Genomic DNA, 24885 nt, shown 5'->3' with positions numbered 1-24885 from the left:
AGTCTATCCATGCCCAGTTCCCGCAATCTCTCTTCGTAAGTCTTGGTTTCAAGTCCCCTAATCATTTTGGTTGCTCTTTTCTGCACCTTCTCCAGAGTTTCAATATCTCTTTTGAAGTGTGGTGACCAGAACTGGATGCAGTACTTCAGATGTGGTCTGACCAGGGTGTAGTAGAGTGGTATTAATACTTCCCTGGTCTTGGAGTGTATCACCCTGTTGATGCAGCTTAGGATAGTGTTGGCTTTTTTGGCCGCTGCTACACATTGCTGGCTCATGTTTAGTTGATTATCCACCAAGACTCCAAGATCTCTTTCACAGTCACTACTGCTAAGTGGGGTTCCTCACAGGCTGTATGTGTGTCTATGTTTTTTTTTACCAAGGTGAAGGACTTTGCTTTTGTCGATGTAGAACATCATGTTGTTAGTGTGGGCCCATAGTGTTAATCTGTCTAGATCTTTCTGTATTTTGAGCCTGTCCTCTAGGGTGTTGGCTATCCTGTCAGCTTGGTGTTGTCTGCGGATTTGATTAGTTCCCCTTCTACTCCCTCGTCCAGGTCACTGATGAAAATATTAAAGAGTACAGGACCCAAGACAGAACCCTCTGGTACCCCACTGCCTACCTTCTTCCATGTGGATTTGGAACCATTGAGGACAACTCGTTGCGTGCGGTTGGACAGCCAACTCTTTATCCATCTGCATGTTTTGTAACCTACCCCGTTTTTTTTCTAATTTATGGATTAGAAGGTTGTGTTCAACTTTATCAAAAGCTTTGCTGAAGTCCAAGTATATGAGGTCTACTGCATTGTGTTGGTCCACTGATTTTATTTATGGTGTTGAAAAATGATATGAGGTTGGTTTGGCATGATTTGTTTCTGACAAACCCGTGCTGGCTGTTGGATATAATGTTGTTTGTTTCTAGGTAGTGGCAAAGTTGTTTTTGATCTAGGCGTTCTTGGATTTCACTTGGTTCTGATCTTTTTATTGCTTCCTTAACCATTCTCACTAAACATTTTACCTGCCCACTGGACCAGAGGGAATAAGGTAAAATAAGGGCATGTCTTATGCCTAATTGGTCCAAGAAAAGCTCCATTTCTCTGGAGGTATACTGTGGCCCATTATCAGATACCACCACATCCGGGCATCCAGGGGTTGCAAATAATTGACGCAAAGCTTTGATGGTGGCACATGTTGTGGTAGTTTCCATTAATATAATTTCAACCCATTTAGAATAAATATCTACTACCACTAAAAAGGAATGAGACTCTACTGGGCCTGCGTAATCAATATGAATTCTGGACCAAGGCCCTTTTGGTGATTCCCACTCCACTGGGGTGGTTCTTGGGGGGTTTGGTCTGGACTCTTGGCAGGGTGCACACATGGCTACCCACTGCTCAATGCCAGAATGCAACCCTGGCCAGGCTCTTCATTCGCACTATTCCAGGGAGCCCTCTATGTAACATTTCCCTTACTCGGTTTCTCAATGCTGATGGAATTATAACTCTGTCTCCCCACAAAATACAACCCTACAGGTGTGACAATTATTTTTGTTTGTTCTTGAACTCTCTAATTGCATCATCTGTAGGTCCTTCGGGTCACCCCCTCAGAATATAGTTGGCAATATTCTGTAATATTAGGTCTTGCTTGTGCTCTCAGCAATCCCTTTGGCCATGATTAAAGGTTTCTCATCTAATTCTATTAATACTATATCGGAGACTAGAGCGGGGTCTTCTACATTTTGGGGCATTGGACAATGACTCAGGCCATCTGCATGGTTAATTTCATTTCCTCCTTTATGTTTGAGAATAGTATGAATGTAGAATTTAGCCCATCTGGTGATGGAGAGGCAGGAGGGAATGGAGCATCTATCTCTGGGGTGGCAGAGGGCCAGAATATCCTGGTCTTGCTGGAGAGAGGTAGATATGGTGGGAGTCACGGTACTAGTCATTCTGGAGGAAGAAGAGATCGCTGCTTAAAAGCGATCCCTTGTTCTGGTCCCGTGAGCTCAACCTGGGGCACTGGTGATGAGTGTAATCCTGGCCCTGGGCTCAAGCTGCTGCTACTCAATGCCAGGTCGGTGGTAAATAAAGCTCTCCTCATCCGGGTTTTGATCCCGGATGAGGAGGCCGACCTGGCATGTGTGACTGAAACCTGACTGGGCCCAGATGGAGGAGTTCCTCTTTTGGATATTTGCCCAGCTGGGTTTCAAGTATGACATCAGCCTCGACCCCAGGGAAGGGGGGGAAGGAGTGGCTATTATAGCCAAGGAGAACCTTTGCCTATGTAGACTCGTTGCTCCCGAGATTGCGGGTTGTGAGTCCCTCCTTGTGAAGTTGGACTTAGGGGTTCAGGTGGGCTTGTTGCTCATGTACCTGCCTCCCAGCTGCGTGTCAATAGCCCTGCCTGTGCTGCTCGAGGGGGTGGCCGGGTTGGCGGTGAAGTTCCCTGGACTCATTGTCTTGGGGGACTTCAATCTGCTGTCACTCGGCAGTTCCTCCGGATTAGCACAGGAGTTCATGGCCACCATGACAGCCATGGACCTGAATCAAGTAGTTTAGGGTCCGACTCACGAGGGGGGACACACACCTGACATGGTATTCCTCTCGGAGCAATTGAGAAATGGTCTGAGACTATGGGGCTTAGAAACATTGCCTTTGTTATGGTCAGACCATTTTCTACTGTGGCTCAATTTCCTGGCTCCAATCCTCCCCCGCAGGGAGGTGGAACCGACTAGGTGGTTCCGCCCCAAATGCCTGATGGACCCAGAGGGTTTTCAGAGGGCGCTTGGGGTTTTAACAGATTCACTCGTCCACAGGTTGACAGAGTCTCTTGCTGTGGCCTGGAATAGGGCTGCAGCGGAGGCTCTTGACCAAATTGCACCGTTGCGACCTCTGTGGCACTAGACCCCGTAGAGCTCCATGGTTCAAGGAGGAGCTCTGGGAGTTGAAACGCCAGAAGAGATGTCTAGAGAAGCGATGGCGGATGAGTAAATCCGAAGCCAACCGAACACTTGTAAGAGCTCACGTTAAGACTTACAAAGTGGCGCTCAAGATGGCAAGATTCGTGTATCATGCTGCTTTGATTGCATCAGCGGAATCCCGCCTGGCCACTCTGTTTAGGGTAACCCACTCCCTTCTGAATCAGGGGGGAGTTGGGGAGCCCTTGCAGGGCAGTGCTGAGGAGTTTTTTCGCTGATAAAGTCGCTTGTATCCGGGCGGACCTTGACTCCAATTGCATACCAGTATCGGCTGACAATGAGTCAGTCGAGGTGACTGGGGCTCGTCTTTGTCCATCTGTCTGGGAGGAGTTTGACTTGGTGACACCTGATGAAGTGGACAAGGCCATTGGAGCTGTGAGTTCCGCCACCTGTTTACTGGATCCGTGTCCCTCTTGGTTGGTTTTGGCCAGCTGAGGTGATTGTCAACACTTCTTTGGGGAGGGTGTTCTTCCCGGCTCCTTATAAGGAGACACTTGTGTGCCCCCATCTCAAGAAGCCCTCCCTGGATCCAGCCGTGATTAATAACTATCGTCCAGTCTCCAACCTCCCCTTTATGGGGAAGGTTGTTGAGAAGGTGGTGGTGCTCCAGCTCCAGCGGTCCTTTGAAGAAGCCAGTTATCTAGGCCCTCAGCAGTCGGGTTTCAGGACCGGCTACAGCACGGAAGCTGGTTTGGTCACGTTGATGGATGATCTCTGGTGGGCCCGGGATTTATCCTCTGTCCTGGTGCTTCTTGAACTCTCAGCGGCTTTCGATACCATCAACCATGGTATCCTTCTGCACCAGCTGGAGGGGTTGTGAGTGGGAGGCACTGTCATTCAGTGGTTCTCCTCCTACCTCTCCGGTCGGTCGCAGTCAATATTAGTGGGGGGCCAGAGGTCGACCTCTAGGTCTCTCCCTTGTGAGGTGCCTCAGGGTTCGGTCCTCTCCCCCCTGCTATTTAATATCTACATGAAACCGCTGGGTGAAATCATCCAGAGGCATGGGGTGAGGTATCATCAGTACGCTGATGATACCCAGCTGTACATCTCCAACCCACCATGTCCAGTCAATGAAGCAGTGGAAGTGATGTGCCAGTCCCTGGAGGCTGTTAGGATTTGGATGGCTGTCAACAGACTCAAACTCAACCCTGATAAGACGGAGTGGCTGTGGGTTTTGCCTCCCAAGGACAATTCCATCTGTCCGCCCATTACCCTGGAGGGGGATTATTGATTATTATCCGCAACTTTGGCGTCCTCCTCGATCCACAGCTCACATTAGAGAACCATCTTTCAGCTGTGTCGAAGGGGGGGGCATTTGCCCAGGTTCGCCTGGTGCACCAGTTGCGGTACCATAGCCCCACCTTGAAAATCTCTAATCAAGGCTGTCACAGGCTCCAGGTGAGCCTTTTGGACAGTAGGCAAGTACAATTAAATGTTTCCCTTGGCATAATAGAATATTTGGACCCCATGTCCAATTCCATTTGGCACGGTTGGTTATTAATGTACACAGATACGGTGATTTTAGTGGAGCCACGCACGGTGGTACAGTTTACCGCGTGGTAAAAGTTACCTCTGATTTAATCTTGGTTTGAGTTCCAGGTGTTTCTGATGTAGCTTCTAGCAGGAAATCAAAGTGGGCGATATTGTATTTTATTGTATATTGTTCATGATTGTTGTTAGCCGCCCCGAGTTTTCGGAGAGGGGCGGCATATAAATCCAATAAAATATAAATATAATATATAATATAAATATTCTCTAGGATGTCAGGTGGATGGTTGTTGGCGGAAAACTCGCTGGGTTGGTGGAAAGTTGTTGGAGAAAATGGCTTTGCACGCTTCAGCGATGTGCCCTCGGCGGTCGCAGCAGTGGTAGATGGATTCTCTGAAAGGGCATTTTGAATGAGGATGGTTCCCTCTGCAGCCGGAACAGGCAATGATTTGGTGTGCGATCTTAGTGGTCTGTTTTGTGTTGTTCTGAGTTGGACGCAGGTGTCCTCTGTGTCTGATGGCTGAGGTAGCACGTCTTCGGTTTTGTCTATGGGTGCTGGGCTCCCTATTTTGCAGATAGTGGACGGTTTATCGTTCCTTTTCAATTCGGTAGCCGCGGCTTCTGAGACTTCTATAGTTTGGGCAGACTTAATTACGTCCTGCAGTGATGGTTCATCTTTGGAGAGTGGCTTGTTTCGAATTGTTACTTTTCTCATGCCGAAAATTAGAGTGTCGACTAATCTCACCTCTGGATTGTCGAATTTGCACTTAGAAAGTACAGTTTGCAAATGGGTGGCAAATTGATTTATGGATTCTCCCTTGGCTTGTGCCATTTGGGAGAACTGGTGTCTGTAGATGATTGCAGGTTTAGATGGTTTAAAATGGGCTGCAAGTTTGGAAGTTAGAGTATCTCAAGTTACCGAGTTCACAGGGAGCAGATCAGTCAAGATTTGAGCCAAATCGTCGATTTGCGATCCACAGCATTTTAGAAAAATGGCTCTCTTTCATCCACTGTCGGCATCTTTCATACCTGCTGATTCCAGGAAAACGTCAAAAACTTTCCCATATAGTCATCCCATGTAGTCTTTTCGGGATCGAATAGTTCGGGTGGTCTTGCTACTGAAGAATTTTCTATCTTGGTAGGAAAACGTGGGTAAGACCTCCTTCGTCGACAGTGAAATAAATGAGCTTCAGACGCTCAAGGGTTAACAGGTTTATTCTCTGAGAGTCAGTAATAACATTGTCTCCAAGCTGCTACTAAGTATTCAGGCGCGAACTGCAAGCAGCGCTTGGGTTCCTGTATTTATACTCTTTTTTTCCGCCCAAGACAGGTTGACAGTTAAACAATTCTCCCGCTCAAACGGAACAACCAATCAATTTCAAACATTCAAATTCAAACTATTTGCATTCAACTATTTACATATTCAACAGTTAGTTTATAGTTGCTTTCCCAAAGTTGTTTACATTTATCTAAGTCTATTGTGTAACCAAAATTCCTTGACCAGTTTATCACTGTTTCATTCACTTGTTCAAATTCTAAATCAATTGTATAGTTTTTTGCTTAATCTTTGGTCTATTCCTGGCAGTATTTCATCTAATTTTGTCATCTCCAAATTAATGCCCTCTGTTTTGCAGTCTTTATCATATCTTGCCTGCATTTGCATTCTCAGATCTGGTTGCCATAACTGAGACATGGTTTAAGGATTCTAATTAATGGAAAATATCCATACCAGGATATACACTGTGTAGGAAGGATAGAATAGAGAGAAGGGGAGGTGGAGTAGCCATTTATGTTAAAGAAAGTCTAAAAACAACACTAGTTCAAAATACATGTAAAGATCTGGAGACTCTCTGGATTTGCATGCAAAATTGAACGGGTCCAAAGACGGGCTACAAGAATGGTGGAAGGTCTTAAGCATAAAACGTATCAGGAAAGACTTAATGAACTCAATCTGTATAGTCTGGAGGACAGAAGGAAAAGGGGGGACATGATCGAAACATTTAAATATGTTAAAGGGTTAAATAAGATCCAGGAGGAAAGTGTTTTTAATAGGAAAGTGAACACAAGAACAAGGGGACACAATCTGAAGTTAGTTGGGGGAAAGATCAAAAGCAACGTGAGAAAATATTATTTTACTGAAAGAGTAGTAGATCCTTGGAACAAACTTCCAGCAGACGTGGTTGGTAAATCCACAGTAACCGAATTTAAACATGCCTGGGATAAACATATATCCATTGTAAGATAAAATACAGGAAATAGTAAAAGGGCAGACTAGATGGACCATGGGGTCTTTTTCTGCCGTCAGTCTTCTATGTTTCTATGTTTCTATGTGGCCATATATATGTTCCTGATATTATGTCTCTGGAATTAGCTAAGTATTTTATTTCTCCCATACAATATAAAATGCATGTCATCCTATCTGTAAATTATGTCCCTCCAAAGTCAAAACCTTTTAATTCTTAACAGGATCCATTCTCTCATCCATGTCATTGCTGTGGCATAATAATATAGCTCCCAGTTCGGAAGTCCAAATTGTTATGCTTATCCTTGCTTTGGCTTATTCTTGCGGTTGTCAGCAACCTCAAAATTGGTCTAAGACCTTCCAGTATATATATTCTCTCCTTTTCCCCCTGTTCATATTCTCCAGTATTGAATATTAGAGTTGTTTGATGGTTAAATAGAGAACAAGTGCACACTCAGACACAATCCACACAGAAAATGAACTTTGAATCTTAACAAAACCAATAAGTTATAGATTCATGCCCATGTTTCTATTTTGACTGAAAACTTAAATTTACATTCAAGTCATTATAAGATTATAATGAGATCTGTTATAAGATTATAATATAAGATCTGTTATCAATTCAAAATGGGAATCACAGACATAGAAATTCAATGAAATAGTAAAAATTGATCTGGGAGTCTTTCATAGGATCAATGAATGAAAGTATCAGAAACAGAAGGAAGTTGCTAACCCATTTTCATTGTAGGGGAAAGAAATAGCCTTCCTGCATCTTTGTGTCCACCTTCATCACTTTGTGGGAAAAGGAAGCAGTAGAAAGTAGAACCAAATACACCTATATATGCACAATTGAGCTCTCTTTCAAAATACTAAGGAAAGTGCCTGTTTTTCAAAGTCAAGAAGAAACAGCAAGATCCTTGCTTGATGATTTTGCTTGCTAAATTCAAACGAGGCTAATTAGCTGCAAAGTTTAAAATAGATTCCCAATGATGAAATGCTACAAGACTAAGCCTGGCACTGCTGAAACAAATAAAGAACCAGAATTGCTCTAATGTAGTACAGGAGGATTGACTTACGACCATAACTGAGAAGTAGGCCTTTTTAAAAAAGTTGGTTCGTTATAAAAAGACTTGATTTCAGAGATTATGCCACCGATGTAAAAGTCTCCTAGCCTGTAATGATTCTCTGGGTCGAATTCATCTCTCTGTAAAGTCAGAAGACATTTGGCTTTGAGCACAGCCCAGATTTCCTGTGTCCACAGCAGTAGCAGCAGAAGCATTAACATGGTGTTTCCCTGATAGAGCCACCAACCCTGTATAAAGTTTTAAGAAAATATGAGAAGATGGAATGGGAGATAGATTTCTTATTTCAGACAGAACCCAGCCAAGTGTTCATTTCTGAAGCAGAGAGGAGAAAATACCTCCCCAGATTCTCTCCCTTTCTACAAACCCATTTTTGGATTTCCAATGCCATGGCAACAACCTATAAGGCATTTGTGTGAAATCAAGACAGAAAAATATTATTGAGATTGTGTCAAATGTTCAGAAAAGTTACAGAAAAGTCTCTAAAGAATTAAACACAAAGACAGTAATTTGGGTAATGGCAACGAAGAGAGAAGTCACAAATGAGTTTCAAACTCTAGAGATGAGCCACTGAATGAGACAGGAGACTGTGGCTCCAAACTTCTCTAAGAAATTGTCTTTATATCAACTAACATCTAGAGAATTGGTTAACATGTATGTAAACAGTCACACATTGATCTGGGTATAGTTAGCCTTTGGCTGTTGTCAAGTTAGCTAAGAGCCTCCTGAGGTTGATGGTTCCTTATTTGAAAAGAGGCAGTAAATGAAGTATGGGAAATACAGTGGTACCTCATCTTACGAATGCCTCTTCTAACAAACTTTTCAAGATACGAACCTGGTGTTTAAGATTTTTTTTGCCTCTTCTTCCGAACTATTTTCACCTTATGAACCCAAGCAGCTGCTGCTGGGATGAAGGGGTTTCTTTTCCCCCCCTTTTTTGACGAAAGGGAGGGGCGGCTTGGAGGAGGAAAGATTTTGCAGAGAACAACGTGCTTGCAAAGGCACTGAAAGGGTGTCTTTTGAAGAAAGAAAAGGGAGGGGCGGCTTGGAGGCGGAAAGATTTTGCAGAGAACAGCTTGCTTGCAGAGGCACTGAAATGGTGTTTTTTGAAGAAAGAAAAGGGAGGGGCGCCCCCCCCTTGCCTTTCTTCCTTCCCACTCACCCTTTAGCCTAGCCTTACTTCTTCCACCCGCCCCCTTTAGCTGCTCCTCCCTGCCCTCTGTTCGCCTCCCTTCTAAAGTTTGGGATTTTCCTGAAGGATTTGCATGCATTATTTGCTTTTACATTGATTCCTATGGGAAACATTGTTTCATCTTACGCACTTTTCACCTTACGAACCTTCTCCTGGAACCAATTAAGTTCGTATGATGAGGTACCACTGTATGTTCCTTTTTAAAAACGTCTTTTATATAGTTTACTGGCCCACAGCTAATATCCTGAGATTGACAACTTTTATCCATTATATTGATAAACAGTTTTCCTCTTTGGCTATTCCTAGGTTTTTTTTTCAAATGATATTCTTATATTGGAGGTGAAAAAGTTTTTTCCTGCTTATGAAACCTTATAATGTATATTTATTGCCTAAAGATTAACCCTAATTTTGAAGTGTGCTTTACCCTGTAAGACTTCCTCACCCAATGCTTGAATCTTAAGAATCTTATACTTTTTTATAGAGTAGAGAGTAGAGTAGAGTAGAGTAGAGTAGAGTAGAATACAATAGAGCTGGAAGGGACCTTGGAGGTCTTCTAGTCTAGTCCCCTGCTCAAGCAGGAGAACTTATACCCATGATGGCGAACCTATGGCATACAGGCCACAGGTAGCACATGGAGCCACATTGCAGGGCACGTGAGACTTTGCCATGTTTCAGCTCACTGATTTTCAGCCTTTTGAAAGGCCGTTTCATCATCTGGATGCTTCAGGGATGCTTAATCCATTTCCCTGAAGCCCCGGAGGCAAAAATAATCACCCAATGGACAAACTGGAAGTTCAGAAAAACACACTTCCATTTCTCTGAACCTGAACCCTCCGGAGTTCAAAAAACAGCACAACTGCTGTTAGTGGTTTCTAAAATATGCTGGTATTTTATTTTTTCCATTCCATAGTAATCAGTGCCATCCTTGTAATAGGTTATGCCCTTTTAAGGCCAGAAGTCTCTGATTTTTAATTTCAATCCAATCTTTAATCCATAATAATGACGAAACATGATGGTAGATCTCAAAGTCTTGGTGTCCCAATCCCCCCTGTTTTTCTTTATCCTGCAACCATTTTAATCTTATTCTGGCCTTTTGTTGCTCCCCATACAAATTTAGATAACATTCTATTTAATTTTGTAAAGAAAATATTATTGAATTTTACTGGGATTGTTTGAAAGGAATACAGAAATTTGGGCAATATTGACATTTTACTAATTTTAATAAATATTGACATTTTACTAATTTCAATAAATATTGACATTTTAATAATTCGGCAAAAAGAATCCAAACCTCGTATACAAACTAAATAAACAAAATCTCACAAACAACCCCCACTCAGTAAAAGACCTTGGAATACTAATATCAAATGACTTAAGGGCCAAAGCCCACTGCAACAATATCGCCAAAAAGGCTTCTAGAATTGTCATCCTGATCCTACATAGCTTCTGCTCCGGCAATCTCACACCACTCACCAGAACTTACAAAACTTTCACCAGACCCATCCTTGAATACAGCTTATCTGTCTGGAACCCACACCATATTTCGGACATCAACACCTTCGAAAATGTCCAACGATACTTTACCAGAAGAGCCCTTCACTCCACCACTCGAAACAGAATACCCTATGAAACTAGACTTACAATCCTCGGTCTAGAAAGCCTAGAACTGCGACGCCTTAAACATGGTCTAAGTATTGCCCACAAGATCATATGCTGCAACATACTGCCTGTCAACGACTACTTCAGCTTCAACCGCAATAACAAAAGAGCATGCAACAGGTTCAAACTTAATATCAACCGCTCCAAACTTGACTGTAAAAAAATATGACTTTAGCAACTGAGTTGTCGAAGTGTGGAAGTCATTACCAGACTCCGTGGTGTCAACCCCCAACCCCCAACATTTTCCCCTTAGACTATCCACAATTGACCTCACCAGGTTCCTTAGAGGTCAGTAAGGGGCGAGCATAAGTGCACTAGGGTGCCTTCCGTCCCCTGTCCAATTTTCTCTCCTATATTTTATATATCTTTTCTCCCATTCAATATACTTTCCTCTACTCTTCATTGATGTATTCTATTCTCATATCTTTTCTTCTATCCTTTCCCTGATATTTACTACTACATGTTTTTATTCTCTTTAACTTTCAATTTGTATTGGATAAAATAAATAAATAAATAAATAAACAAATATTCCTGTTAGAGGAATATGTAGTTTATTCCATTTTTCCAGTTGTTACTCAGTCTTTGTTAATAATGTATGATAATTATATGATAATTTTGTTTAACTATTCTAATTTGTGAGGCTATTGCTTCTTGAACCAGTAAATTAATTTTGTGCTTTAAATTACCTCTTTCTTCTTCTAAATCCTCAGACTCAAACTCAACCTAGATAAGACGGAGTGGCTGTGGGTTCTGCCTCCCAACTCCATCTGTCCATCCATTATTCTTTGCCACTGGTAAATGGTAGTTCCGGTACAAGTTCCAGTGGATCATCTGTGCCACAGCATCATGTCTATGCCTGTAGTCAGTCTGTGCGATCTTTTTGCAGCAGCTGAGTATGTGATCGATTGTTTCATCTGTTTCTTTACAGAGTCTGCACTTTGGATCATCTGTTGATTTTTCAGTTCTGGCTTTGACAGCATTTGTTCTAATGGCCTGTTCTTGTGCTGCCAGTATTAGTCCTTCTGTCTCCTTTTTGAGTGTTCCACTTGTAAGTCATGACCAGGTCTTTTCTTTATCCACTTTGCCTTCAATCTTCTCCAAGAACTGTCTATGCAATGCTTTGTTCCGCCAACTGTCCATACGACATTGAGTTACAGTTTTTCTGTACTGGTCCTTAGTTTGCTTCACCTTGAGAAGCTTCCTATTGTTGACCTCCATCAATGCTGACTCTTTGCTCCCCTTCACATAGTCAGCTAATGCATGCTTCTCTTCTTCTACTGTCTGCTTCACTTGCAAAAGTCCTCTGCCACCTATTTTCCTTGGTAAATACAGCCTGTCAACGTCACTGCGGGGATGTAGTGCATGATGGATCGTCATTAATTTTCTGGTTTTCCTGTCCAGGTTGTCCAGCTCTGCTTGAGTCCAGTTCACTATGCCAGCTGTGTATCTAATGACAGGTATGGCCCACGTATTTATAGCCTTGATAGTGTTGCCACCATTCAGTTTGCTCTTCAAAATTTTTCTGGTCCTCTGGATGTACTCTTTGTTGATCACAGTTTTCACATGGCCATGCTTGATATTATCCAGTTGCAAGATGCCCAAGTATCTGTAGGCTTCTGGCTGGTGGCACTTGATGGTTTGACCATTTGGCATTTCAATGCCCTCACTTTCAGTGATTTTCCCCTTTTTCAGTGCCACTGTGGCACATTTATCCAGGCCAAACTCCATGCTGATGTTATGCTTATTATTATTATTATTATTATTATTATTATTATTATTATTATTATTATTATTATGCTGTGGCCTATACAGTGCAGACAGCCTATGCTCTATAATACAATTCTTTAACGTCAACAAATCTCTTGTTAGTAAACTCTGTACCATTGTCAGTTACCACACTAACAACTTTCTTATTCATCTTCCTCTCTAAAAACCCTAGCCAATTACAAAACAGCCTATAAGTATCTGCCTTCATCTTCATTGCATAAACAAAGCCAAACCTTGAGAAATTTAAGTATTTAAGTATTTATTAGATTTGTATGCTGCCCCTCTCCGAAGACTCAGAATATCTTGTGAACCACCATAGTTAGGTTTTCTCATTGGACCTATCACATCCATAAACACTAGCTCTAATATATTCTTGGTTTTAGAACTTTCATAATGGTTTGCAGGGGTAACCTTGCTTTTCTTCTCAGGACAAATGTTGCAATCAATAAATTTGGAACATGGTTTAGGATATATGCCATTAACAAGCAAATTGTCTTTTTCACCAATTGAAAATTCAAAAGCCCCATTCTCCTATGCATTAAATGTATACAATTATCATGAGGTTTTATCTTGTTTATTTATTTATTTTGTTTGTTTGTTTATTGAATGATTGATTGATTGATTGATTTGATTTGATTTGTATGCCGCCCCTCTCCGAAGACTCGGAGTGACTCACAACAAGAAACAGTACAAATCCAATACATTAAAACAATTTAAAACCCTTAATATAAAAAAACAATCATACACCTCATACAGACCATACATAAAGCGGAAATGGCCCAGGAGAATCAATTTCCCCATGCCTGACGACAGAGGTGGGTTTTAAGGAGTTTGCGAAAGGCAAGGAAGGTGGGGGCAGTCCTAATCTCCAGGGGGAGTTGATTCCAGAGGGTCTGAGCCGCCACAGAGAAGGCTCTTCCCCTGGGTTCCGCCAGACAACATCTTTAAGCTCTGCAACAATTTTACACACCCCTCTTTCTCAATAATACAATTGCCATGCTTAAACAATACTGTATAACCCATCTTAGCTAGTACATTGACAGACAACAGGTTATACTTTGCCTGAGGAATATATAATGAGAACATTGTCTCTTTAAGAAACAAACAGTTTGCTTCTCCCTCCTCAGCTGCTTTAATTTTCCAGCCCTTAACTAAACAGATACTTTCATTACTGGTACTTAGTTTTCCAAAACATTTCTTATTGTTAATTATTATTGTTAATTAAACAATGTGTCAACCCACTATCAACAACCCACAAACCGCATTTAACATTCCTGGTTTATTTTACATTCCTGGTAGCAATGAAAGAATTACCAGGCACTTCTTTCTTTTAGCAAAATTTTGCTAAATGTGACAGTTATAGCCTTTGACAATTATAGCATTTCTTTACAGAAACATTTCTAGATACAAAGTCCCTTCTTGGCTTGTCTTGCTGAGGCTTTTCTTGCGATTTATCTCTTAACAGCAAACGGTCACTCCGCATTCTTACTTCCTCGAGCAAACAGCCAGTAACCTCAGTCAAAGTAAGTTCATCTCTGATCAACACTCCTAATGAGGATACATAATAATTGTAATTGTCATCAAGCAAAGGTAAGACAATATACAAGATGAATCTCTGAGAAAACCCTGATAAGACGGAGTGGCCTGTGGGTTTTGCTCCCAAGGACAATCCCACCTGTCTGTCCATCACCCTGGGAGGGAATTATTGACCCCCTCAGAGAGGGTCCGCAACTTGGGCGTCCTCCTCGATCCACAGCTCACATTAGAGAACCATCTTTCAGCTGTGGTGAGGGGGGCGTTTGCCCAGGTTCGCCTGGTGCACCAGTTGCGGCCCTATTTGGACCGGGACTCACTACTCACAGTCACTCATGCCCTCATCACCTCGAGGTTCGACTACTGTAATGCTCTCTACATGGGGCTACCTTTGAAGAGTGTTCGGAAACTTCAGATCATGCAGAATGCAGCTGCGAGAGCAGTCATGGGCTTCCCTAGGTATGCCCATGTTACACCAACACTCCGCAGTCTGCATTGGTTGCCGATCAATTTCCAGTCACAATTCAAAGTGTTGGTTATGACCTTTAAAGCCCTTCATGGCATTGGACCAGAATATCTCCGAGACCACCTTCTGCTGCACGAATCCCAGCGACAGATTATGTCTCACAGAGTGGGCCTTCTCCGGGTCCCGTCAACTAAACAATGTTGGTTGGCGGGCCCCAGGGGAAGAGCCTTCTCTGTGGCAGCCCCGACTCTCTGGAACCAGCTCCCCCCAGAGATTAGAACTGCCCCTACCCTCCTCGCCTTTCGCAAACTCCTTAAAACGCACCTTTGTCGTCAGGTATGGGGGAACTGAGATATCTCCCCTGGGCCTATACAATTTTCATAGGGTATGCTTGTGTGTATGTTTGTTTAATAATGGGTTTTTAAAAATATTTTAAATTGTAAATTATTAGATTTGTTATAAACTGCCTTTATTGTGTTGTGAGCCGCCCCGGTCTACGGAAAGGGGCGGCATACAAATCTAATAAAATAAAATAAATAATAAATAAAATAAATAAAAATAAGGTTTTTTTCATGCAGCTCTGACAAAATCTCTTTTATCACAGTCAAATGAGCCAGCATGTCTCCATTCCAGGCTAAGCGGCTATGAAAAAGTTTCCTTCTTAACTGTATATGTGCTCCAACACTGTCCTCACATATGTCTCCGCAAAATGTCCCAACACTGTCCTAACCAAACTTTGCTTGTCATCAAGTGTAAGGCCTATAACGCTGTGAGCCTTATCATTGTCCCAGTCAAACTCTCTTTTCTTCTTGGCATCCTCTTCCACATCAGGATCCAAGGCAGTCAAGTCGTGGGTGGTGGTGGTGGTGATTAGCAACAATGTCCCACAGTCCCTCATATTTCAACAACATGGCATATTTTGTAGACCATGTGTTGTAGTTGCTTCCATCCAACTGAGCAATGGAGAAAGCCTTACTGGACTGAAACGTTGCCATCTTAATAATACTGTCACACCAATACTAACTGTAATAAAATACTGGACAATTTAAACCACACATTCACAAACTATACCCCACTCTGCTGCCCTGGGCCCATAACCAATGTTAGTATGTCTCGGTGCAGCTCTGTGCGAAACCTTTGACATACAATCAGCAGAGTTGTTGCAGTGATGTAGATAATGTGGGCTAGCGAGATAAAGACTCAGACTTAGTATTAACAATATTATTATTTACAAATATACAACAATATTAACAACAGATTACAAACTGCACTCAACAAAGAATAATATGGCTCACAAGCAAAGATATCTCAAAGTAACTTCCCCCAAAGGGAACAGTGTTGGTGCTTTACATTCATAGACCAACATTGTTAGTTTTCTATATGGCAACCCCAAAGTAGGTTATGCACTATGTACTAACAGTTGGACTCTGTCCCCACCCCCCACTAACACTGACTGCGAATGACCAGAGAGATAGAAGAACTACTGTAAAACGGTGCCTCCCACTCCCGATCCCTCCAGCCGTTGCAGAAGAATAGCATGGTCAATGATATTGAAGGCCGCTGAGAGGTCGAGGAGCACCAGGATAGAGGAATGTCCTCTATCCCAGGCTCACCAGAGATCATCCATCAGCATGACCAAAGCAGTCTCTGTGCTGTGATTGGTCCTGAAACCAGGCTGAAAGGAATCCATATAATCAGCTTCATCCAAGGACCGCTGGAGCTGGAGTGCTACCAACCTTACCCAAATAGAGTAGGTTGGAGACTGGCCTATAGTTCTTTAATTTGGCTGGATCCAGGGATGGTTTCTTGAAGAGAGATCACACAACCACCTCCTTCAACAGCTGCAGAAACAAATCCTCATCAAGGAAGTATTAATCAATGCCTTGATCCAGCCATGTGTCACCTCCCGACTGCCTGATATCAGCACGAAGGGGCAAGGGTCCAGTAGGCAGGTGGAGGTACTCACAGCTCCCAGGGCCTTGTCCACTTCCTCAGGGGTTACCAGGTCAAAATCTTCCCAAATGATGGAACTAAGACCTGATCCTGTCACCTCAGTTGGAATTGCCCAATTGGAGTCCAGATCATTCTGAATCTGAGCAACTTTATGTGCAAGAAACCGAATAAATTCCTCAGCAAAAATTTGACAGAATAACGGAATAAATGAATAATAGAATTGGAAGGGACCTTGGGGGTCTTCTAATCCAATTCCATGCTCAAGCAGGAAACCCTATACTAATGATCAATGTTCCCTCTAGTATTTTTCCGGTGTGGGCAGAAAAGTATAGTGTCTGAGCGACAGTCACTTTGGGACTGGGCGGCATAGAAGTATAAATAAATAAATAAGAAAAAAATTCCCTTCTTTTTTATTAAAAGAAATTAATAATAAAACAAAAACAAAATCTATTACTATTATTATCTTCTCCTCTTTTTCCATCCCTGTCTCCTCCCCCCTTGTGTGTGCATGCGTGTGTGTGTGTCTGTGTGTGAACTCTTGAACCATTTCCAATAACAGGTGAGCTATTGGAAATGGTTCAAGAGTTCACACACACACACACACACACAAACGGCTGGGGTTTTTTTTCTCTGTTATTATTTGGGTGCTTTTTACCATATGCTTTAAATCAAGAGTCATTTCTCTCTCTTTCTCTCTCCCCCTCTTGCTCTCTCTCTCTCTCTTTCTCACTTTCTCTCTCCCTCTCTTTCTATCTCTCTCCCCCTCTTGCTCTCTCTCTCTTTCTCTCTCTCTCGTTTTCTTTCTCTCTTTCTATTGCTTTCTTTCTCTCTCACTCTTTCTTTCTACCACTCTTTCTTTCTTTCTCCTCTCTCTCTTGCTATCTCTCTCCCCCCTTTCTCTCTCTCTCTCTTTCTCACTTACTTTCTCTCTCCCTCTCTCTCTGTCAGCAAGGGGGCTGCGAGAGTGCTTTCTCCGAGCACTTCGGGAACGCCTGCCCTGCCTCTATTGCAGCCCCCTTGCTGAAAGTCTGGGACCAAACCGCTCCCAGCGAAGGGACTGCAAGAGGGGCGGGGTGGGCATTCCCGAAGCGCACGGAGAAAGCCCTCTCTCGCAGCCCCCTGGCTGGGAGCGCTTTCGTCCCGAGGAGAATCCGTAGCCACCATGGGAGAAGTCGTTCCCCAAGGCAGGAGGCGGCAGAGGAGGAAAGGGGGCGGATCGGGCGAGCGGGGGGCAGGGCAGAGAGGCCAGGGGAACGATGGGGACGGAGGCACCGAGGGGAGGCAGGGGCGGCCGCGGCTTCCTTTCCTCCTACTGCCGGCACCTCCTCGCCCCCGCACACACACCCGTGGGCTAGCAGAGGGTTGGGGAGCGCGCGCCCGTGGAAAAGGGTGTGCGGGGGTTATTTTGGGGCGCGCGCGTGCACACGAGCACAGCTTACGGGGAATGCTGCTAGTGATGGTAAACCTTTTTTGGCTCAGGTGCCAAAAGGGCGTGCACGCGCATGCAAAAGCATGTGTGTGTGTGTGCCCACACCCATAATGTAATACCCTCCCCACTCTGCCTTTCCAAGCATGCATGCAGGCCTCATTGAAGCCCCCACACTCTGTGGATGGCAAAAAACAAGCCCAACAGGTCTACCGGAAGTTTGGACTTAAAATTCAGGGTGAAGATATGCAACCTTGTATCATAAGCAATCTGATCAGGCTAAATTTGCAGCACTATCAGCTCTACAAACCAAGAAAGACAGGGTGAATTTCTTCTAGGCAGTTCATTTTACTGTTCTTCCTCTATTGATAAAAATCTTGCCAAACTAAAGGAGACTACTTGTATCATTAAATCTATTGCCTGAGAACTCTTAAGGGGAATCTCTCTTCACTCTAAACCTTGCTGCCTTTTGCTCCTCTGGCATGCACTCTCTCCCTCCTGGAATCCAGACTACATTCCATCACATCTTTACACAAACATTGAATGCTAGTTACCCTCTTTCTGGGATTGGAAGGCCTTACTTATTCATCCTTTTGTCATTTTCAAAACACATCATTGCAATATGTTTTTCACGGGTCTTCCCTTCCCTTGAAGAACACTTAGAAAATACAACTGGTCCAGAATGCAGCAGTGTGGATGTCATTGGACATTTCTAGGTTTGTCCAACTCACATTTGTATTGTATGAGCTGAACTGGCTCCCAGTTTCCTTCCAGGGGCAATTCAAGGGGTTGGTTGTTATCTTGAGTGCTACATGACATGAGGCCATCTTATTTGGCCCCAGAAGAACATCTGCCCTCCTCACTAGATTGGATAGGGTAGGCATTCTCCAGGTCCCTCCATTCAATGAGTCAGTAGGAAAAAGTCTCAGTCTCTGTTCTACACGGAAATGTCCCACTCACTCCACCAAAACCAATTTCCTCCTTGCTTCCTTGACACCTCCTGTCATCGCTTAGTTGAGCTCAGAGGAAGGCCAGGGGCACCTGAGAATTGGAATAGGGTGACATGTAACATGGGCATGCCTTGGGAAGCCCATGATTGCTCTCGCAGCTGCATTCTGCACGATCTGAAGTTTCTGAACACTTTTCAAAGGTAGCCCCATGTAGAGAGCATTACAGTAGTCAAACTTCGAGGTGTTCCAGGTGAAAATAGACTGCTCGTACATATATTTGTAAATGGTGCCTTTATGAGGCAGCAGGAAGGGACATGGGACCAACATAACATTAACCTTATAGGGCGCCCCATCTATTGAGCTTGGTCAATTGATTGATGATTGAGAAACTGACTTCTGATACCAACTTATGTAGAATAAAATGCAGGACCCCAAAACCACTAATCAAGGCTCGGTGCAATATTTATATCAGCATTCCAAATAGCATCCAAGAAATAAATAAGAGTCCAAGACTTCGCCTTCTTCAAAGTTCCAATTTATTAACAGGACAATGTTAGCACAACTGAAGAAACCTGAATATAAAGTTATGGGGGTATCTCCACCCAGATAGAGTTCATTTCCTTTCTTCTCCCCCACGTCCATCACATGAACCATACATCTTCTGCCAGCATATCCTGTGACATTGAGAACCTAAAAGGAATGTGTTATGTTATGCAGCCACCCACCCCTAAGTTCCCACAGCAAGAAACATTTCAAAAGAACATAATGTGGGAGGCCAAAACCTCCATGCATTTAAATTTATTTATTTAAAAATGTGCACTGGAGGAATTACCCTGAGAAAATAAAGGGAGGGATTCCTACAGAGAAAAAGATGTAATTATATTTATATATTTTATATATTTTGAAAATATTTATACAAAATATTAGGATACAGTCATATATATGTATAGATGATGTAAACATAGTCATAATCAACAAACCTTAAATTATTTATCTCCCATTCTCTGCTACTATCTTCAATAAATCAATGTTATCATAATAGAAAGATACAGGTCTGTTATGTCAGCAACAAATTCTGGAAAAGCTCATTTAGAAACAAACATTTCAAGGATTCCCTTTTAATGTGCCTATTAGAACAAATTCCTTCTCTGTTTCTTTTTGCTAACCCATTTCCAATACTCTAAGAATTTGTTTTCCTCTAAGAAGAAACATTAAAACATCAAAGGTTCTTTTAAAGAATTATTAATCGATATTTTGAAAAACACCAACCCCAAACTAGCATTTCTATTTTATTTTGACATCACATGTTCCTTTGTATTCAGATCTGGCCTTAGGAAAATAATGAAACACTTAGGGATGAAAATGCAGCCCAGAAGTCCTGCACTGGAAGCTAAAATGGAGAAGACCTGCACAGCCACTGTGTACTTTCCTTTAGTACTCAAATAGGTAGGCAGGAAGGATACCCAGACACTGCAGAAGATCAGCATACTAAAGGTGATCAACTTGGCTTCATTGAAGGCCCCAGGCAGATTCCTGGCCAGGAAAGCCACTGTGAAGCAGATGGCAGCCAGGAAACCCATGTAGCTAAGGGCACCATAAAACATGGTGACAGAGCCTTCATTGCACTGTAGTATGATTACTCTAGATTGTGAGTGTATGTCAGATTCAGGAAAGGGAGGAAAAATGCCTAACCAGATACTGCAAAGAAAAACCTGGAGACCAGAGCAAAAAAGGATGATGGAGTAGGCAAAGCTCTTTCCCAGCCACCCTTGAACTTTATTCCCTGGTTTTGTGGCCCAAAAGGCCACCACCACTGTAATGGTCTTGGCCAAGACAGCACCAATGGCAACAGAGAAGATGATGCTGAAAGCCATTTGTCGTAGAAGGCAGGTGATTCCCCTTGGCTGACCAATGAACAAGAATGGAGTTAAAAAGGAAAACAGGAGACAAACAAGAAGCATATAAGAGAGGTTCCGATTGTTGGCTTTGACTATGGGAGTTTCTTGGAATTTACTGAAGGTTACCAAGACAAAACATGTTACTAAAGAGAGAAACAAGGCAATGGAAGTCAGAATAGACCCCACAGGTTCTTGATAGGATAAGAAAGTCTTAATCTTTGGAATGCAATTATCCCGGTTGTCATTTGGATGTTGATCTGCTGGACATTTGCTGCATTTTTCTGCATCTGAAACGATCAAAAATAAAATTGAACTTAAATCTTGTTCCTTGGTATAATGCCCATTGAGACTTGTAGCATCAATCACCCCTTCCAAGTCTGCCTCACTCATGTCTGTCTCCAAAGGCACTATCAGACTTCCCTCGCCCCATCTCTGCCTTTGACACAGAATACACATCAGAGCCTTCCTCAGACACCAGGTGCCTCTGCCACCAAAAACGGCACTTGAGAGGGCTGCCTCTGGAGCCAGGGGAGGGCAAAAACACCTCCTGCCATTGTCCAGATGGCTGACTAGGCCATGCCCACCCAGCAACTGCGCAAAGAACCCCTCCCTAATTTTTTTGAAGCCCACTCCTGCCTAGCAACCATGTGACTTTGAACCCAGAGACTAAAGTAGCCAGTGCAGAGTACTTGCCAGAAAATGGAGAAAGTGGTGGCGATGGTGGGATATTCTTACCATATTGAAATAAGTTGCTTCTTATTGTCAATAGAAAAAAATAGATCTATTAGGTATGAATTGTTAAATGCTTTGCCAAGTCTGGCTTATTGGACTGCATGGACCTAGAATGCCGGGACGCCAAATGGCCTGGTGTCGGAGGGACCATCAAGTTGCTGTTGGAATCGAGCCATAGACTTTCGCTGCTACAAAATGGGAGGAGGAAGAGTCGCTGTAGGAGTTGTGTGGGAGCTATCTAGGGGCGTTTTGCAGCTGTTCAGGCTGTGTGGAGCTGTGCAGACTGTGTGGAGCCACGAAGAGCGAGGGGAGATGGAGATGTTGCCCAGCGGGACTGATGGCTACTGGGAGTTGACCAGGGCATTCAGCGTAAATTGGAGTTCCCACAGAGAAAGGAGAACATGGGACAATTCCAACCGAGGTAAAGAGAGTGAACCTTTACAGTGCTGGTCAGTGGTTGTGGCCAGCACTGAGAAGACCATCTTATATTTGTACTCTGAGACTCAGGCACTGATATTGGACTTTTCTAGAACTTCTACCATTTTGAGGTCTTAACCAGCCTGGAATTTGGCGCCCACTTGCTGCTGCTTTTTCCTTTTTCCTTTTTCTTTTTAAAGAACTATTAGCAAATTAATTACTTCTATGCTATTTTTGTTTTTGTTTTTTATGCTTATATTTATTGTTTTTTGCTAATTTTAGGGGGGTTAAATTATATGTGCCATGAGTGAATGGGACTATTTTACTAGTGTTTTAATTAATTAATTTATATTCTTAAATTAATTATTGGGATTTTTAGTGATGGATGTTTATAATTACTGGAATGAATGGAGTGGAGAGAATGGGGGTGGATGGGAGAGGAGCGGTGGATGGGATGGGGTGGGTGGGTTGGACTATGGTATGTATGAGGTGAATGGATATGGTATGAATGAAATTTTTGGCACACCTGACGCTGGAGAGGCAGGAGGGGAGGGGGCACCTATCTCTGGGGTGACAGAGGGTCAGAATATTCCAGTCTTGCTGGGGAGAGGCATATGGTGGGAGTCATGGAGCTAGCCATTCCAGGGGAAGGAGGGATCGCTGCTTAGTAGCGATTCCTTCTTCTGGCTCCATGAGCTCAACTCAAGGCACTGGCTGACCTGGCATGTGTGACCGAAACTTGGCTGGGCCCAGAGGGAGGAGTTCCTCTCTCTGAAATTTGCCCAGTCGGGTTTCCGGTATGGCATCAGCCCTGACCCCAGGGAAGTGGGGGAGGAGTGGCTACTATTGCCAGGGAGAGCCTTTGCCTATGTAGACTCGTTGCTCCAGAGATTGCGGGTTGCGAGTCGCTCCTGGTGAAGTTGACTTAGGGGTTCAGGTGGGGTTGTTTTTCATGTACTTGCCTCCCAGCTGCGTGTCAACAGCTCTGCCTGTGCTGCTCGAGGAGGTAGCCGGGCTGGCGGTGGGGTTCCCCAGATTTATTGTCTTGGGGGACTTTAACCTACCATCGCTCGGTGAAACCTCTGGACTAGCGCAGGAGTTCATGCCCACCATGACAGCCATGGACCTGACTCAAGTAGTACAGGGTCCGACTCATGAGGGGGGGCACGCACCCGACATGGTATTCCTCTCTGAGCAATTGAGTAATGATCTAAGACTAAGGGGCTTAGAAGCGTTGCCTTTGTCATGGTCAGACCATTTTCTATTGTGGCTTGACTTCCTGGTGCCAATCCTTCCTCGCAGGGAGGTGGAATCGACTAGGTGGTTCCATCCCAGATGCCTGATGGAGCCAGAGGGCTTTCAGAGGGAACTTGGGGTTATTCCAGATGCACTCGCCCAAAGTTTGGCAGAGTCTCTTGCTGAGGCCTGGAACAAGGCTGCAGCGGAGGCTCTTGACTGGATTGCACCGTTGCGACCTTTCTGTGGCGCTAGACCCTGTAGAGCTCCATGGTTCAACGAGGACCTCCGGGAGTTGAAATGCCAGAAGAGACGTCTAGGGAAGCGATGGAGGAAGAGTAAGTCCGAATCCGATCGAACACTTGTAAGAGCTCATATTAAGAGTTACAAAGTGGTGCTCAAGGCGGTAAGATGTGCGTATCATGCTGCCTTGATTGCATCAGTGGAATCCCGCCCGGCCGCTATGTTTAGGACGACCTGCTCCCTTCTTAACCAGGGGGGAGTTGGGGAGCCTTTTCAGAGTAGTGCCAAGGATTTTAACATGTTTTTCGCTGATAAAATCGCTCGGATCCGGGCGGACCTCGACTCCAATTGAATAACAGAATCGACTGACAACGAATTAGTCGAGGTGACTGGGGCCCGTACTTTTCCACCTGTCTGGGAAGAGTTTGATCTGGTGACACCTGATGAAGTGGACAAGGCCATTGGGGCTGTGAGTTCCGCCACCTGCTTACTGGATCCATGTCCCTCCTGGCTGGTCTCTGCCAGCAGAGAGGTGACACGGAGCTGGGTCCAGGAGATCCTCTGTCCTGGTTCTTCTTGACCTCTCAGCGGCTTTCAATACTATCGACCATGGTATCCTTCTGCGCCGGCTGGAGGGGTTGGGAGTGGGAGGCACTGTCCTTCAGTGGTTCTCCTCCTACCTCTCCGTCGGTTGCATTCGGTGTTAGTGGGGGGCCAGAGGTCGACCTCTAGGTCTCTCCCTTGTGGGGTACCTCAGGGGTCGATCCTGTCCCCCCTGCTATTTAATATCTACATGAAACCACTGGGTGAGATCATCCAAGGGCATGGGTGGCTGTGGGTATCATCAGTATGCCGATGATACCCAGTTGTACATCTCCACCCATGCCCAATCAACAAAGCAGTGGAAGTGATGTGCCAGTGTCTGGAGGCTGTTGGGGTTTGGATAGGTGTCAACAGACTCAAACTCAACCCTGATAAGACAGAGTGGCTGTGGGTTTTGCCTCCCAAGGACAATTCCATCTGTCCACCCATCACCCTTTGGGGGGAATTATTGACCCCCTCAGAGAGGGTCTGCAACTTGGGCATCCTCCTCAATCCACAGCTCACATTAGAGAAACATCTTTCAGCTGTGGCAACGGGGGCGTTTGCCCAGGTTCGCCTGGTGCTCCAGTTGCGGCCCTACTTCGACCAGGAGTCACTGCTCACAGTCACTCATGCCCTCATCACCTCGAGGCTCGACTACTGTACCACTCTTTACATGGGGTTACCTTTGAAGAGTGTTCAGAAACTTCAGATCGTGCAAAATGCAGCTGCGAGAGCAATCATGTGCTTCCCTAGGTATGCCCATGTTACACCAACCCTCCGCAGTCTGCGCTGGTTGCCGATCAGTTTCCAGTCACAATTCAAAGTGTTGGTTATAACCTATAAAGCCCTACATGGCACCGGACCAGAATATTTGCGACACCGCCTTCTGCCGCACCAATCCCAGTGCCCGGTTAGGTTCCACAGAGTTGGCCCTCTCCGGGTCCCATCGACTAAACAATGTCAACTGGCGGGACTCAGGGGAAGACCCTTCTCTGTGGCAGCCCTAACCCTGTGGAACCAGCTCCCCCCAGAGATTAGGATTG

The 24885-nt window shown here is 44.1% G+C and overlaps 1 protein-coding gene across 1 annotated transcript in view; it reads right to left on the bottom strand.

Annotated features, from left to right (window-relative positions):
- LOC139163198 (vomeronasal type-2 receptor 26-like) overlaps positions 1-15300 on the bottom strand; it is a 51268-nt gene extending 35968 nt beyond the window's left edge. The window contains exon 1 of the mRNA XM_070744159.1: positions 15138-15300. Within this exon, the coding sequence (XP_070600260.1) occupies positions 15138-15300 (163 nt within the window). The remainder of the gene's footprint in view (positions 1-15137) is intronic.
- Positions 15301-24885: the final 9585 nt, after the last annotated feature.

The sequence above is a fragment of the Erythrolamprus reginae genome, chromosome 2 (assembly GCF_031021105.1).
Source record: "Erythrolamprus reginae isolate rEryReg1 chromosome 2, rEryReg1.hap1, whole genome shotgun sequence".
In the NCBI taxonomy this organism is placed as follows: domain Eukaryota; kingdom Metazoa; phylum Chordata; class Lepidosauria; order Squamata; family Dipsadidae; genus Erythrolamprus; species Erythrolamprus reginae.
This window is presented reverse-complemented; position numbering and strand designations above follow the sequence as displayed.